Raw genomic sequence first — 13872 nt, forward strand, 5'->3', positions numbered from 1 at the left:
GAGATTGTGTGTTCATTTTCAAAAATGCACAGGTAACAAGAGATATATGAGAAGAAAATGATTTACGAGATTCTTACAAATGTTCAGACAGTGAGGTGTTGTATTTGATGCCAATTTAGGTAATGTATTGTGTAAAAAGACTGTAAATCCTGATTTTTTAAAACTGCAATTGTTACACCTGACTTTCCTATTTTTTCAATGGATTGTGAAGAAGAAAAGACCAATGGAGGTGATTCATATGGAGTGAAAAGGACAAATTTCTAATAGGGAAGGCTGGCCAAAGAGGATATGAGTGTAGTAAGTGAAGCATTGGAACTGTTTTCAATTGCTTCAAGTACCACACTTGACTGCTCTATGAAAGCGGAATTTCTCTTTGATCTTGTGGCATGTTAATTGGTTATAGAAGATATATGAATAAATATATTTAAAGACAACATATTATCACTTTTTTCTGCTGTAAATACTACCAAGTTGTCCATTTTCAATACAAAAAATACCAAAATTGATAAGTTGAAGTAGATAGTTCAAAAATTCAAAAAAGTTTTAAAATTATAACTACGATTAATACAAAAAATTGTAGTTCTCAAAAAATTCTAGCCACTCCATAGGATTTGGCATTTACTTATAGGACCAGTATCACAAGTGTTAAATCTGAATGGTAGGCTCACCTTCCCAGATACTGTCACTTGTGACAGGACACATTATGTGCCAAAACTGTACACAACCATACAGCAAAAATATACACATTGTGAGAAGCATTATTAAGTATCCCATGAAATAACGATGATTTCTGGCACCTGGAAATGTATTGGAATATTACTATTCAAATCTCAACAATAAAAATTTGTAGTAAAAAACAGACCACACATGTAATTCAATGCATAACAACAGCTTACCTATACAATTTCCGACCCATGGGCAGTGATGGTCGAACTTAGCAACACATCGATTACAAACAGAACAGTGCTTGGATCGGACTGGTCTTCTAACAAGGCACGAGCTACAGAAACCTTGTGGGTCAAAACCCCCACGTTCTGCCAGTTCAATGATGGTCTGTAACAACCAAAAGGTAATGAATTTATGACGGAAAATTCTATGTAATTAATATACGATACACTAGCTTTCAAGGGTGGGCTAACAAGGGGCTGGAGGAAATGAGTCTTTCCTGCATTTACATAATAGCCTGAGTAACACAGTCACATATACAGAGTGTGTGTGTGTGTGTGTGTGTGTGTGTGTGTGTGTGTGTGTGTGTGTGTGTGTGTGCGCGCGCGCGTGTGCGTGCGTGCGTGGTGGAAGGGGGGCGGGGGCAGGATGTGCGCATGTGCGGTATTACCAGCAGTGCCACTCGCATCAGCTGCAAACTAGAGTTGGCACTTTGTGGTCCTACTTACATTTTTCCGTGAGGAGGTAACCAGCAAAGGGTTTAAAGGGTTTTTGACTTACATGATTTCTTTTTCAGTGTGGCAACTTTTTGTCATCAAAAAAGTTTGTTATTTCCAAGTTTTTCCACATTGAAATTTGAAATTTCCAAGAACCAATTTTTGTTGTACACAATAACAAGTTTTACTTTACTAGTTTTGATGGTCATTTGGTAATTTTTTGTGGCCAAGTCACTGATTTGTAATTATTTCAGGCTGAGCAAGCATTGCGAGTTGTATCACGTATTCTGTACGTTATAAGCCATGCCACCGCTGTGAATTCCTTCTTACCATCGGCTGTCAGCATTCTGTGCCATTGTGTGATAACCTCAAGTAGGTGAGAAATCTTGCAGGCACAAACTTTGAATTATTATGTTATAACAACAGACTTTGACAGAACATTGCACAATGCTTCAAATTGGATGTTCTTCACACTATGGCTATCGTTAACTTGAAGCTTGAAAGTACAAGAAAGTATGCAAAATACTTCTTTGCACTGAAATTATTAAACAAGAACTGAAACTTAACTACAAAATATACATGTTCAAATATGGATCTGCACTTATAATTTACATAAAATTAAAAACTCACCTTTCCACATCTGCAAATAACAAATTCAAAGCTACATAATAAATTCTTACATGCTCATTACACTCTACTGCACTTCAGTCATACAATAGGAAATAGACCCAAAGCCCGAGGAGATTCTAGACGTCAGCTAGTGCAGTGGAGGTAGCTGAAATTGAGGCACAAACATTCAAACAATTCAGTGCCCCTCTTCACATTTGCTTACACGACTCCACAACTTACTGTTCCTCAAGCAGAATCTACAAGTGAATTGTAACAAACTGACTCAGAATGTACTAACAGTTATTTGATCAGGAAATAGTTGACATACCCCTAGAGTCTTTCAAAATTCCTCTGAATCTTTCAGAGTACCCTGAAATTTCCACAACTTTTCCAATAATGTCAATACAAGACATCACCCTGTTTTTGTATTTGCAAGAGATAGGTCTATATGCAGAGTCTATGAGTAGATATGGGTGTGGCTGTTTTGGCCCATTGATGGAGGAGTAGTCGACCACTGTCTGTGAATTGCTGGAAGTTGCTTGACAACTGTCGACATGCTTCGTATGACTGCTATGAATTGCGCTGACGACGGAGTTTCAGAGCAGTTTCCTGTCACCACATACACCCCATGGAGCATGCCAGTTACTACTGTTGCTGGTATTGACTACAGAGAACCACAATTTAATACCAAGCAGTGACCTAATGGTGGCTGGCGGGTTGTGCCAAGATATGGAGTCCATTACACGGGATATTTTGTACACTGCAAATTCTAACAAATGAGTTTGAGTCATTGCCTTCCACTAATAATGAGTGGCAACCAGCAGTCCTTGTCTCTCCTCCTCAGGCAGTAGTCACTCCTCTGTCAATGACATGGCATCCACACAGAAGGGGAAGAAAAGAATGTTTGGTGTAAGCATTTAAAACATTTGGTGATTGAGACCCATAGTATGGATGTAGTGTCACAGGAGGGGGACAAATCACATTTGCTCTCAGTGTGTGACCCAGGTGGGTGTAGCTGCTAGATTGAGGAGACTATTGTAAGACCAAATGAGAGCTCGGTTTGAACTCAACTGCAGATCACATCAACACCAACAGCAGCTGTTGCCTGGGATATAAAATCCTTTTCATTTTTTTCAGGAAACTGTCAAAAACCTTGAAAATGGCTAGCATTCCTCATGGGGTCCCAGTACAACTTTATATTAGCAGTACTGTTATGAGACTGATGTAGGTCCTCTAATCTAAAACTAAATGGAGGGTATAAACCAGAGACTTCTTGTTTTTGTGACCTGTTCAACAGGGTGAATGGTTGTAAGTCGACATGGGTAGCTCAGGTATGTGTAATACTCCGGTAATAGCCATTGGTTGGCATAGTACACGTAAAACGTACATGGCTTCTTTTTTTCTTTTTTAAAATCAACTTCAATTTCTAAATCAACAGTAGGGAAGACACCCATTACTACAAAATAAAAAATATGAGAGATCTAGAATTCAAAGACATTAATGTTAACTGTCAGAACACTTGGTGTTGAGTCCCAGAATTAGAAAGCAGCTCCTACATTAAGAACTGAAAGCGACAAACTGTAAGCAGACACAAAGGGAATTTTTGAAAGTGTAGACTGTATATAGGAATGACAGGTCAGACCAAGCTCTTCCAACACTGCTCCATGAGGCTGCCACAGATGGTCACTTGAGCTGGAACAACCTAGACTAGGCTCCTCATGATGTGAAATATTTATAATGTTAAGCAAAAAAATTAGACCTAGCAAGGTCCAAAATCAATCCGACTAGGATCTCATGAGGACAAGATTAACTGGGATGCGTGGAATTGAATTAATAACTGGATGCATCTACCACTTACCAGATTCACCCCCACCATTTGTAGGGCCATCCAAAAACAACCTTAACTTGAGAGTACTGGAATACCCCAACTGTGTCGCAATAGAGTTGGTGGCAGCTTTAATGTGCTCAGTATCACCTGAAGTATTTGGTGTAACATACCACTTTCATGAAGTAGTGTGTTGCACAATGTTAATAGTACCGACAAATTATGCTCATCAAACATACAGTTATTTTCATTAGTAGTTTTAGGGCACTTTGGATATGCATATTGTGTGGAGAATTTGTATTATTTGTGCATGTTAATGAGATTGATGGAAGCAGCATTTCTGCAAAAGGGGATTGTTCTGTCCTTTGCCAAGCTTCCACGCACCTGCTGATTTGGCGATTATTCCATGCAGCAGCGTCCCTACCTCTAAGACAAGCTGCACTCCATAGAATAGTGTGCACCTTGACAATGGCGTATGAGATAAAAAAATGAAGAGAGAGTTCTGCTGGACAGTATGTGCTACAGCTTATCAGAGAGCGAACACTGAGCTGTTGATAATTTTGTTCACACTTTATGGAACTGTGAAAGGTAAATTGCTGACAATTGTATATGGGATTTTCCAGAGCTGCATATGAGGTGTGTGAGGAAAGTACTGAGACTGATTTTTTATCTATCAAAGTTTTTATTTTTTTTTTTCAAACAACAATATTGTCCCCTCCAAAATAGTTTCCTTTGGCAGCTGTACACTGGCAGAGTAGTCATTTCCAGTCTTCAACTGGTAGTGCCTTTAACATGTTGGCCATATTCTTCTGAACATTCTTCACAGTCCCAAAATGACGTGCTTTTAAGAAATTTTTAATTTCAGGAAACGAAAAAAAAATCACACGCCCTCAGATCAAGTGAATAGGGAGGCTGTGGAACAACAGGAATGCCTTTTTGAGATCAAAAATTCTGTGATGGAAGTGGCCATGTGACACTGAGCATTGTCATGATGCAGTATCCACTTGTATGCAATGTCCTCTCTCAATCAATTCACACTTTTCCCGAGGCTTTCAGGAATACCTTTGTAAAGCAGTTGGTTGACAGTTTGCCCTGGAAGAACAATCTCACACGAGCATTCACACGTTTTCATCGGTTTTTGAAGTTGAAGAGCTCCCCGAGTGAAGTTCTTCTTCCAAAAATAACTTGTGCTGGTGAATATTTTGTGCTCTTGATAAGGAATGATCCCTATAGGCCCCTGATTCAACTTTTAAAAGGTCCCACTCACAGATTCCCCAAATTTAACACAAAACTCAATGGCATAACATTGCTCTAAATTCCATAGTTCCATCTTCGTAACAAACAACAAAAGCACAACTTCACTGATGGCACTGTTATAAATCATGTGATAGCTGTACAGAGATGACACTCAGATTGAGCAACTGGAAGGGATGACACCAGTCGACACAAGTAGAACATCACAGTATCTCCAGATTGCTCACAGTGTTGTCAGTCTCACTACTTTTCTCACACACCTCATAAGTTGGAAGAATAGACACGGCTTAAAAAAAAAGAGAGACTTCAATTATTTGGAAATTTTCTGAACCTATATAAACACAATTTTTATCTACAACACAGGCCAGACCGTATAAGACTCAAAGGCGAAGGAATCAGAGAGTGGATTGTACCCTGAATAAACAAGTCAGTAATTGCACATCTTTACACCACAGCATTGTAATTATTACACATAGTTCCTCCTCCTCTGAACATTCGTCAAATACACCAGGAAATATCCCAAGTATTACCGAAAACATTTTTAGACAACTGTTTTGAACTAGTCCAACAGATCTTTCATGTAAGAAATGTTCTAGGTGTCCGGTCCACAAAGAAGATGCTATCTTTCTAATAGTGTCAACAGAGAGACCTGAATTAATAACCATGCACCTGTTGTTAGACTACAGTGAAGATGGTCAGCATGGCAAAAAATATCATTAAGAAAGCTATGAGGATATGTGTTTGGTAGAACTAAGGCATATTCACTAACAACCTACTTGAAAGACATGCTGAGAGCCATCAGTTTAAATTTGACAAACATTCAAGAGTTGTGTATGTTAAAGCCCAGACACATCATCCATCATGCTCAAGATAAAAAAACAAATACAAAAAATGTCCATCATGGTGTAATAGTAGTACTTATATACTGTTGTGAAAAAACATATTTACACAATCTTGCTATGAAAGAAAACACAGCAAAACTGATAAAAACACACAATGGCAATTTGTGCACCTGTGAGAAGGACTATGGGATAAACCTACATTAAGTTTCACAGTCAGGTTCTGGATAAGGATCCAGCACAAAAACATTTGTGGTCACATGAAAAGTCAATGATTGGATTTGAATATTCAACAGAATCTCTCATGGATTAGTCTAGTGTTAAAACTGAAGACATCAGACGGAAGGCTGAAATAGGTTCTGAATTCATACATGATGAAATCATGCCATTGTTTGACCACAGCTCACAGTCATAAATGAGACAGATTGAAAGAAGCATTCCCAATACTGAGAACCAGTTAAACTACTCAAAGTGAACAAGGCACCAAGTCCAGACAGAAGAGCTACTGAATTTTTCATTGAATACATTATAGAACTAGCCCTTTCCCAAATTCTTAAATATCAATAATACCTCATGCAGCAAATACTCTCACACAGCTGAAAATATAGCGATAAGTCGTGTTTAAGGAAGTGGTAGTATCCTTATCTTACTGAGTCCTAGAGCATATTCTAAGCTCAAACATTATGACATTCTTAGAGGAAAAGGATCTTCTTTCACAGAACCAGCATGACAGAAAATAGTAGATGATGATGATTATGAACAGGCAGTCTATACCTTTACGGATTTCCAAAATACAATCGACACTGAGCTACATGGCCAACCAGTAACCAAGGTATGATCCCATGGAGTATCTTCACAGGCATGTTTTTATGATCATGAGTGGCTTCGTAGATCAGCTCCAAAGTATTGTGACAAATAGAATCCAGGATGTTCTACAGAACAGGGAATCAGGTGAACATTAATGAAAGTGATAAACTACAGGGACGAATTCCTGACTGGAAACGGAGGAAAAACGGGCTTATGAACAAGTGTCCGGAAAGGCATCATTGCCATGGTAGATGGCGTTTACAAATGACAATTCCTCTGACCCTGTGTCATGTGTTCCTTGTGTATTGCAGGCTGTGTGATTGATGCAGCATACTGTAAGCAGCAGAATGGTCCAGTATTCATGTCAGGAAGAAGACAAGGTGGTGGTTGTGTATTGCCAAGCAGATGGAAACGGTCAAGAGGCAGCACAGCTATATCAAAACATGTACTCTCACAGAAACCAACCACATCACACAACATTTCAAGCTCTTTTTGGGCATTTGTGTGATCATGGGTCCTTTCAGACGGACGAATGTGCAGGGAGGTGGTGGACTGTGCGAACACCAGATTTGGAGGACCGTGTTCTACAGGATACTGAGAACAATCGTAGTACAAGCTCCAGACAGGTGGCACGCCAACATGATGTAAGCCAAAGCACAATTATGTGTAACCTGCATGACAACTGCTACTATTCCTATCACCTGCAATCCCATGGAGGATATTTTGAAAATATGTGGTGATGTGGATGGGATGTAGCTCTGTTCTGTGGCCAAGACAATTTGTTGTCATTGCACATACACCATTCATTTCAGGACAAAAGTTCATAGCACCTTTTTTCCTTCATTTCCAGTGAGGAATCTGTCCCTGCAGTTTGTCAGTATTATTAATGTTCACCCAGTATATAAAAGCAGAGTGTATTTATGTATGTCCAGTATCGCTTCCCAAACCTCGGGATCAATTTCAACCAAATTTGACACAGAAACAGCAGGCCTCATGAGTATCAGCACTGGGGGATTTATAACCTTCTAGCTCCAATAGGGGCAGTGTGATATGGGGGGGGGGGGGGGGGGGGGAGAGGAGGATATGGTTGGAGGGAGTGGAGAGGACGATATGGTCAGAGGCAGTGAAGAGGAAAATATGGTCAGAGAGAGGGGTGGAGGAAATGGACAGAGAGAGGCAGAGGAGGAGATGAAGAGACAGAGAGAGTGAAAAGGAGGAGTTAGACAGACAGAGATGGGATGATGAGGTGGACAGACAGAAGGAGGAAGAGGAGGAGGGGGGACAGGGAGGGGGAGAAGGAGAAGTGTTCAATAAATGTGTCACATGCATATGTGGGTGAAGCTGCAGGAAAAAGGCTATTGTTGAATAGAAAGGAAGGTAACATTGGGTCCATCACAGGGAGTGTAGTAAGAGCACTAACGTTCACAATATATATAACAATTTGTTGATGCAGTCTACAGCACTATAGTTCAAAGAAAATTTTGTTGTCTACAACAGAGAATTGTCACAAAAAATTATAAGGAAATTCAGAAAGACTTAAACCTTTACAGAACTTTTAAATCTTGTAATTACATTACTTTATGACACCAAATTTTCGTCACATGTGATACACACCCTGATAGGAACGTCTACTGGTGTTGACCAAAAGATTCTGAACAACAGATAGCAATTACGATCACACATGAAAAGAAACGGAAAACAATGCACAGTGTCATGATTTTCACTTGGTGTGGTGAAAGGCTGCTTTCTTCCAGAGTGAATAAACGTAAGATAATACTCAAGGAAAAAGCAAGGTCAATATAGAATCTAATTACAAGAATAACAGTAAACTTCTGGAACTGCCACGTCATTTATATGTTTAGTAGTAACATGAAGAAGTGACATGAAATGTCGCAAATAAGTTCAATCATTAGCACTGAATGTGATCAGAAGACCTAGATTTGTTGGAAAGGTTCTGCAAATAGCATTCTAGCTGTAAAAGAAGTTGCATTCATGGCACTAGTGTGATCAATTTTATAGAGTATTGCACTATCTGAAATATAGATAGTTAGCACCTCTCCATCTGTTATTGTTGCACTACTATTTATAACTTTTTCCCTTTTATATTTCAAACTGTGACTGACTAAACATACTGTGTGTATATTACATATATTTGAATGGCCATTACACTGTACATGTACTATCTATAATAAATTTATTGTTCAAGTGGTAATTTTCAACCTGCTGACTGTAGTGATATAGTTAGTTTTGCATAAAAAATTGTTCATTAAAAGGAATGTGTAACTGAAATTGTTATAACAGTGTCCAATGGAGCTATTCAAAAGAGAGAATCATTAGTTTTGACAGGACTGACACCCCCAAGTAGAAAGTTTTTCTATAACTACCTTCGTCTGTCCAAAAACTAGTTAACTCAGTTGGTGATTTTAATTAAAGTTTAGACATACTCAAAGGATTGATTATTCCCGTTTAATCCTGAAAATCCATATTATATGTTTGTTGGGTTAATTTTCCTAAACCGAATTACAACCTCCAGAATTCAGTCAAGTCATTGACTAAGAATTGTATAAATTAACATAATTTTAAACATGGTAACTATACTTGTAAATAAGCAATTCACAGTGGAGGGATACTAAACACTCCTTTAATTTATGTTAATTTTTGTAACTAACTGTGTATTAGGTAAATCAAGTTATTGCTGGAACACACAGCTCATCTGCAATGACAAATTCTTATCTTACAATTTCACAAATTAGTATGTATTTAATGAAATCATAAAATGTCCTTTCACCTGTTTCTAAATACTGCCCCACCCCGAATATCTTCAGTCTATGTTCAGAGTCAGTCAAGCTAATATCTCCGCATCACTCAGTTACTGGAAAAGCTGTAGTCATTTATCTTCATGAACTTCTTCGATAAGAGTGAGTCGGGGCTTGGACATATTAGCAGCAACATTGTGTATGTTCTGTCAGAACTGTTTCAATTGATGTTTACATATCATTCAGTATCTTGGTGAACTACTTTGATTGATATTAAGAAGCACTGTGTTTGCTAGTATGCACTTTATAGATGTGTTATTGATCTGTGTCTACTGTGACTTTAGTAGGGAACTATGCTTGTCTGACTATGTTTTTGAACTGAGATTGGTGGAAGGATAAGGACTACGAGATATGTTGCCACTAAACGGTCGCTGTATGGGTTAGCCTGGTCTATGCGATATATGAACAGAGGAATTAAGAAAATGATCATCATCCAGACAGCTAATTTAAAATTAATGAAAGTGAGAACAATTGAAACTAAAAACAATGTTGTTGTGCCCGTAATTTTTTCCCACCACTCAGTACCCACAATTTTTCAACTTTGTGGTGAAGAACTTGTAGTACCACCAAGGAAAAGAACATGAAGAGGAAGAGGAAGAAGAGGAGGAGGAGGAAGAAGTAGAGGTAGAGGAGGAGGCGGCGGCTACAACCAGATTAGTACCATTACATACCGTTTGGAGTCTATATCAAAAACAGACATGATTCCTGGCATGGCTTCAGAAAAGAGCTAAGTGCAACCACAGCAGTTACACAGTTCTTCCATGAAGTTTACTGTCTGTTGGACCAGAAGATGAAGACTCCAGGTATATTTTTAGACCTGACAAAAGAATTCAACATGGTAAAGCATAGTTTACTTATAAAAAAAACTGAAGTCATATCGTATTGGGGATCCATCTATAATCTTCTAGCCACAAATTTGTTGAATCATAAACAATGCAGTACACTTACATGTAAACTAGATGACAAAATTATGAATTTTCAATCCACAAATGAAACAGTAATACATGGTGTACCTTTGGGCTCAATCCTTGATTCCTTTCTCTTCCTCATATGTAATAACAACATTGCACAATCCATTAACTCCCATTTAATTAGCTATGCAGATGATATGTCAATCTTATTCTGTAGTACAGAATGTACACAACAAGAATCTTTCGCTGCTAGTGGTATAATAGAAGCAACAAAATACTTCAGTGATCAGGGCCTACAGGCGAATGTCACAAAATCTCAATTACTGGCATATAAAATCGGCAGTTCTAACTACAGCTATGTAAATAATGCACACAACACCTGCGCAACAGAAACTGGAAGCTGTAAATTTCTGGGGAGTATGTTGAAGAAATTTTGCGGTGACAAAACCACATTAATTTTGAATTTGGAAAAGTCCATATTGCTTTATACTTCCTTAGGCATCTCGCAGATATAATTCTTAGTTAAACACTGAAAATAATATATTGTGGTACAATCTATCACTTTCCTAATTCAGGGCTCAAACTATAAGGCTGTGCATCTGCCACTTAAAAAAAATACTACTGTTGCAGAAAAGAGCATTAAGGATTATGCATGGGACAGACGACAGAGAGTCATGTAGTGAAGTATATGTGCAGCACAAAAACCTAACAATATATTCTTTATATATATTTGAATTAGTTACATTTTTATGAGTCAATTAAAGGAAGTTATTAAGTGCAGTGATGTACTTGATCGCAATACCTGGACAAAATTTAATTATTTCTGCAAAAGAACAAAATTAAAAATTACAAATAGAAGACATTACATGACTGGATTGATTTGGTTTAACAAACTACAAAACTCTCTAACAACATACAGGGCCTGATTTTAACACAAAATTCAAATATTTTCTGATAGCAAAATGCTTATATTCACTCAAAGAATTTTAAGACAATGATTATAACATGACCCAGTAGTGTACCAGGAGTCATGTTATAAATTTATAAAATAGATATAAGATGCACCAATTGCAGTATATAACATATTTTGACAGTACAATTATTGTCATAATATTACCATTTGCAAAAGCCATCACTGGGATGGCTCTAAGCAAAGAAAATATAAATAAATAAATAAGGTTGAATGAATTCAAAAACAAGCTGCTAAGATCCTAACAAATTAGTAAAGTGTATATCAAAGTGTAATGGAAACATTCAGGCAACACTACTGGGAATCTTTGATAGAAAGGTGACCACATTCCCATGAAACCCTGTTGGATAACTTTAAAGAAATGGTATATGAAAAAGAAACTGAATGACAATTATCCTACCATCAACATACATTTTAAACAGGCTCAGTGGACTAAGATGAGAAAGTTTAGTGCTGCTGTATCTCTTGTCATCTGACAGCAAGCCAGATATCCTACAATGTCCACTATCAACGACTCCTCCAGGGGCTGATAAGAGGCGCCAATGAGAGAGCACATGGACAAGGCCACCAATGAAAAGCTAGGGATAAAACCCAGGTACCGGAACTCTATAATATGATTCGAATTGTGCTGTGCTAAAGTCTCTACCTTGTTTACACCATACATTCATGATCTGGTTATTAACTGGATTTCAACTGGAGTACATTTTGGAATGCTGTTCTGCAGTTATTGACAGATTTGCTTGACCCTGGACTACCTGGATTACCCTCTTGGTGCATTCTACAATTTACGATATTCGGTGCAGATTTGTATTGTGAACTATCAATTGATTTCAGTGAACTCATATTTTTGTGTAATATAGGGTGTAATGCACCATAGCATGTGCTTAGGACAATAAGGTCCAGTAATTACGGATTCAGAATTCATGAAACTAAGGCATCAACAGCCTCAATTTCAAATGCAACAGCAGACCGAACAAGAATAATGAAAGCAACAGCTGCAAATTCAAATGTAATAGCAGATATGGCAAGAACTACAACAAAAACAAATTCCGAAAAAGCAGCAACAACAGGTATACTAAAACAGCTCATCAAACCAGAACAGCACCCACCATCACCACCACTTGTGTGACTTCATTCAGAACTCATATACTTCATCATCTGACCTGTAAGTCAACCTCAACATCCATTTAGAGACGTGGCCCAGAACAACAAATCAGTAGCGGCATGTATCTGACTCACAGTGTTCACATAACCCCCTACCACCCAACTTAACTATTACAACAGGAGAGAGTGGTAACCAGGGTACCCAGATGTTTTGCTAAACATATGTCCACTCAGTCATGTATAGGGATACGCACTGAGTGCAGTGCTGTAAACAAGGACATGTGGAAATTTGCAGAAGCAAAACCATATTGCACCAACAACATCGCATCAGTGTAAACATGTTATAGCCACCATTACAACCTCCCACAGAGCAACTGCAACACTTTCCACTCCCTCTAACAATCAACAAACAATCACTACAATTTCTTATTGAAATCAGTTTTTATCATAAATGATGAACTGACGAGCTCAGTGCAAAAACAGGATAACTCATGTTTTACAAATCCAATGTCGAACATAGGCGGCGGTCTCATCAACGTTCAATGCAAAATAGGGATATCTACAGAATTTATCCCTTTCTCCCACCAAAGTGATAATTGGACTAGATTGTAAAACTTATAGGGAAAAGTGGAGTTATCCTCTTTTTATACGGAGGTCTTAAATTGGTTTTCTGTCTCTTCAGCCAACATCACAAATGCAAAGATGGTATACTTTTGTGCAATAAATGCATTGTAATCACAGTCTCAGTTGTGCCATCACGTTAGGTGCATAACATTTTTGTGATGGATGCTTTTATATCTCTTCGTTTTAAAATAGTAACAACAGCAACATCATACCTACTGTGGATCTGGAGAAAATGATTTGGAAATTCAAAAAGATGGGTTCTTTTGGTGTGCAACCTTGTGGAGGCAGGAAAGGAACAGATCTGACATCAGTAGAAACAGTGGCCACAGCAATACAGGAGGAGATGATTAGTGGTGTGCAAACATATACTACATGGAGAGTTGCCCAAACATTGGACATACCCGTGAGCAAGCTGCGTAGAATCTTACAAAATATCCTTCTTTGCTATCCATTCAAAATTACCCATGTGCATGAGTTGCTTCCTGTTGACCTGCTTTAGAATTTCTGGCTCACATGGAAGTGGACAATGATTGGCATGGAAGATTTTGTGGCCAGACGAAGCCCACTTCCATCTGACAGGATATGTCAATACACAGAATTGTCGAATATGGGCAACGGAAATTCCACATGAAAAACAACCAGTGCCACTTCCTCCTGAAAAGGTCACTGTGTGGTGCGGGTTTACGGCACCATTTATCAGAGGGCCAAATTTTTTCAAAGAGACAGGTGCT

At 38.2% G+C, this 13872-nt stretch overlaps 1 protein-coding gene across 1 annotated transcript in view; it reads right to left on the reverse strand.

Moving 5' to 3' along the window:
* LOC126252919 (palmitoyltransferase Hip14) overlaps window positions 1–13872 on the reverse strand; it is a 136047-nt gene that overhangs the window by 41600 nt on the left and 80575 nt on the right. The window contains exons 9-10 of the mRNA XM_049953905.1: window positions 897–1053; window positions 669–797 (exon numbers count right to left, since the gene is read on the reverse strand). Of these exons, the coding sequence (XP_049809862.1) occupies window positions 669–797; window positions 897–1053 (286 nt within the window). The remainder of the gene's footprint in view (window positions 1–668; window positions 798–896; window positions 1054–13872) is intronic.

Source organism: Schistocerca nitens, chromosome 4, assembly GCF_023898315.1.
Source record: "Schistocerca nitens isolate TAMUIC-IGC-003100 chromosome 4, iqSchNite1.1, whole genome shotgun sequence".
Taxonomy (NCBI): Eukaryota; Metazoa; Arthropoda; class Insecta; order Orthoptera; family Acrididae; genus Schistocerca; species Schistocerca nitens.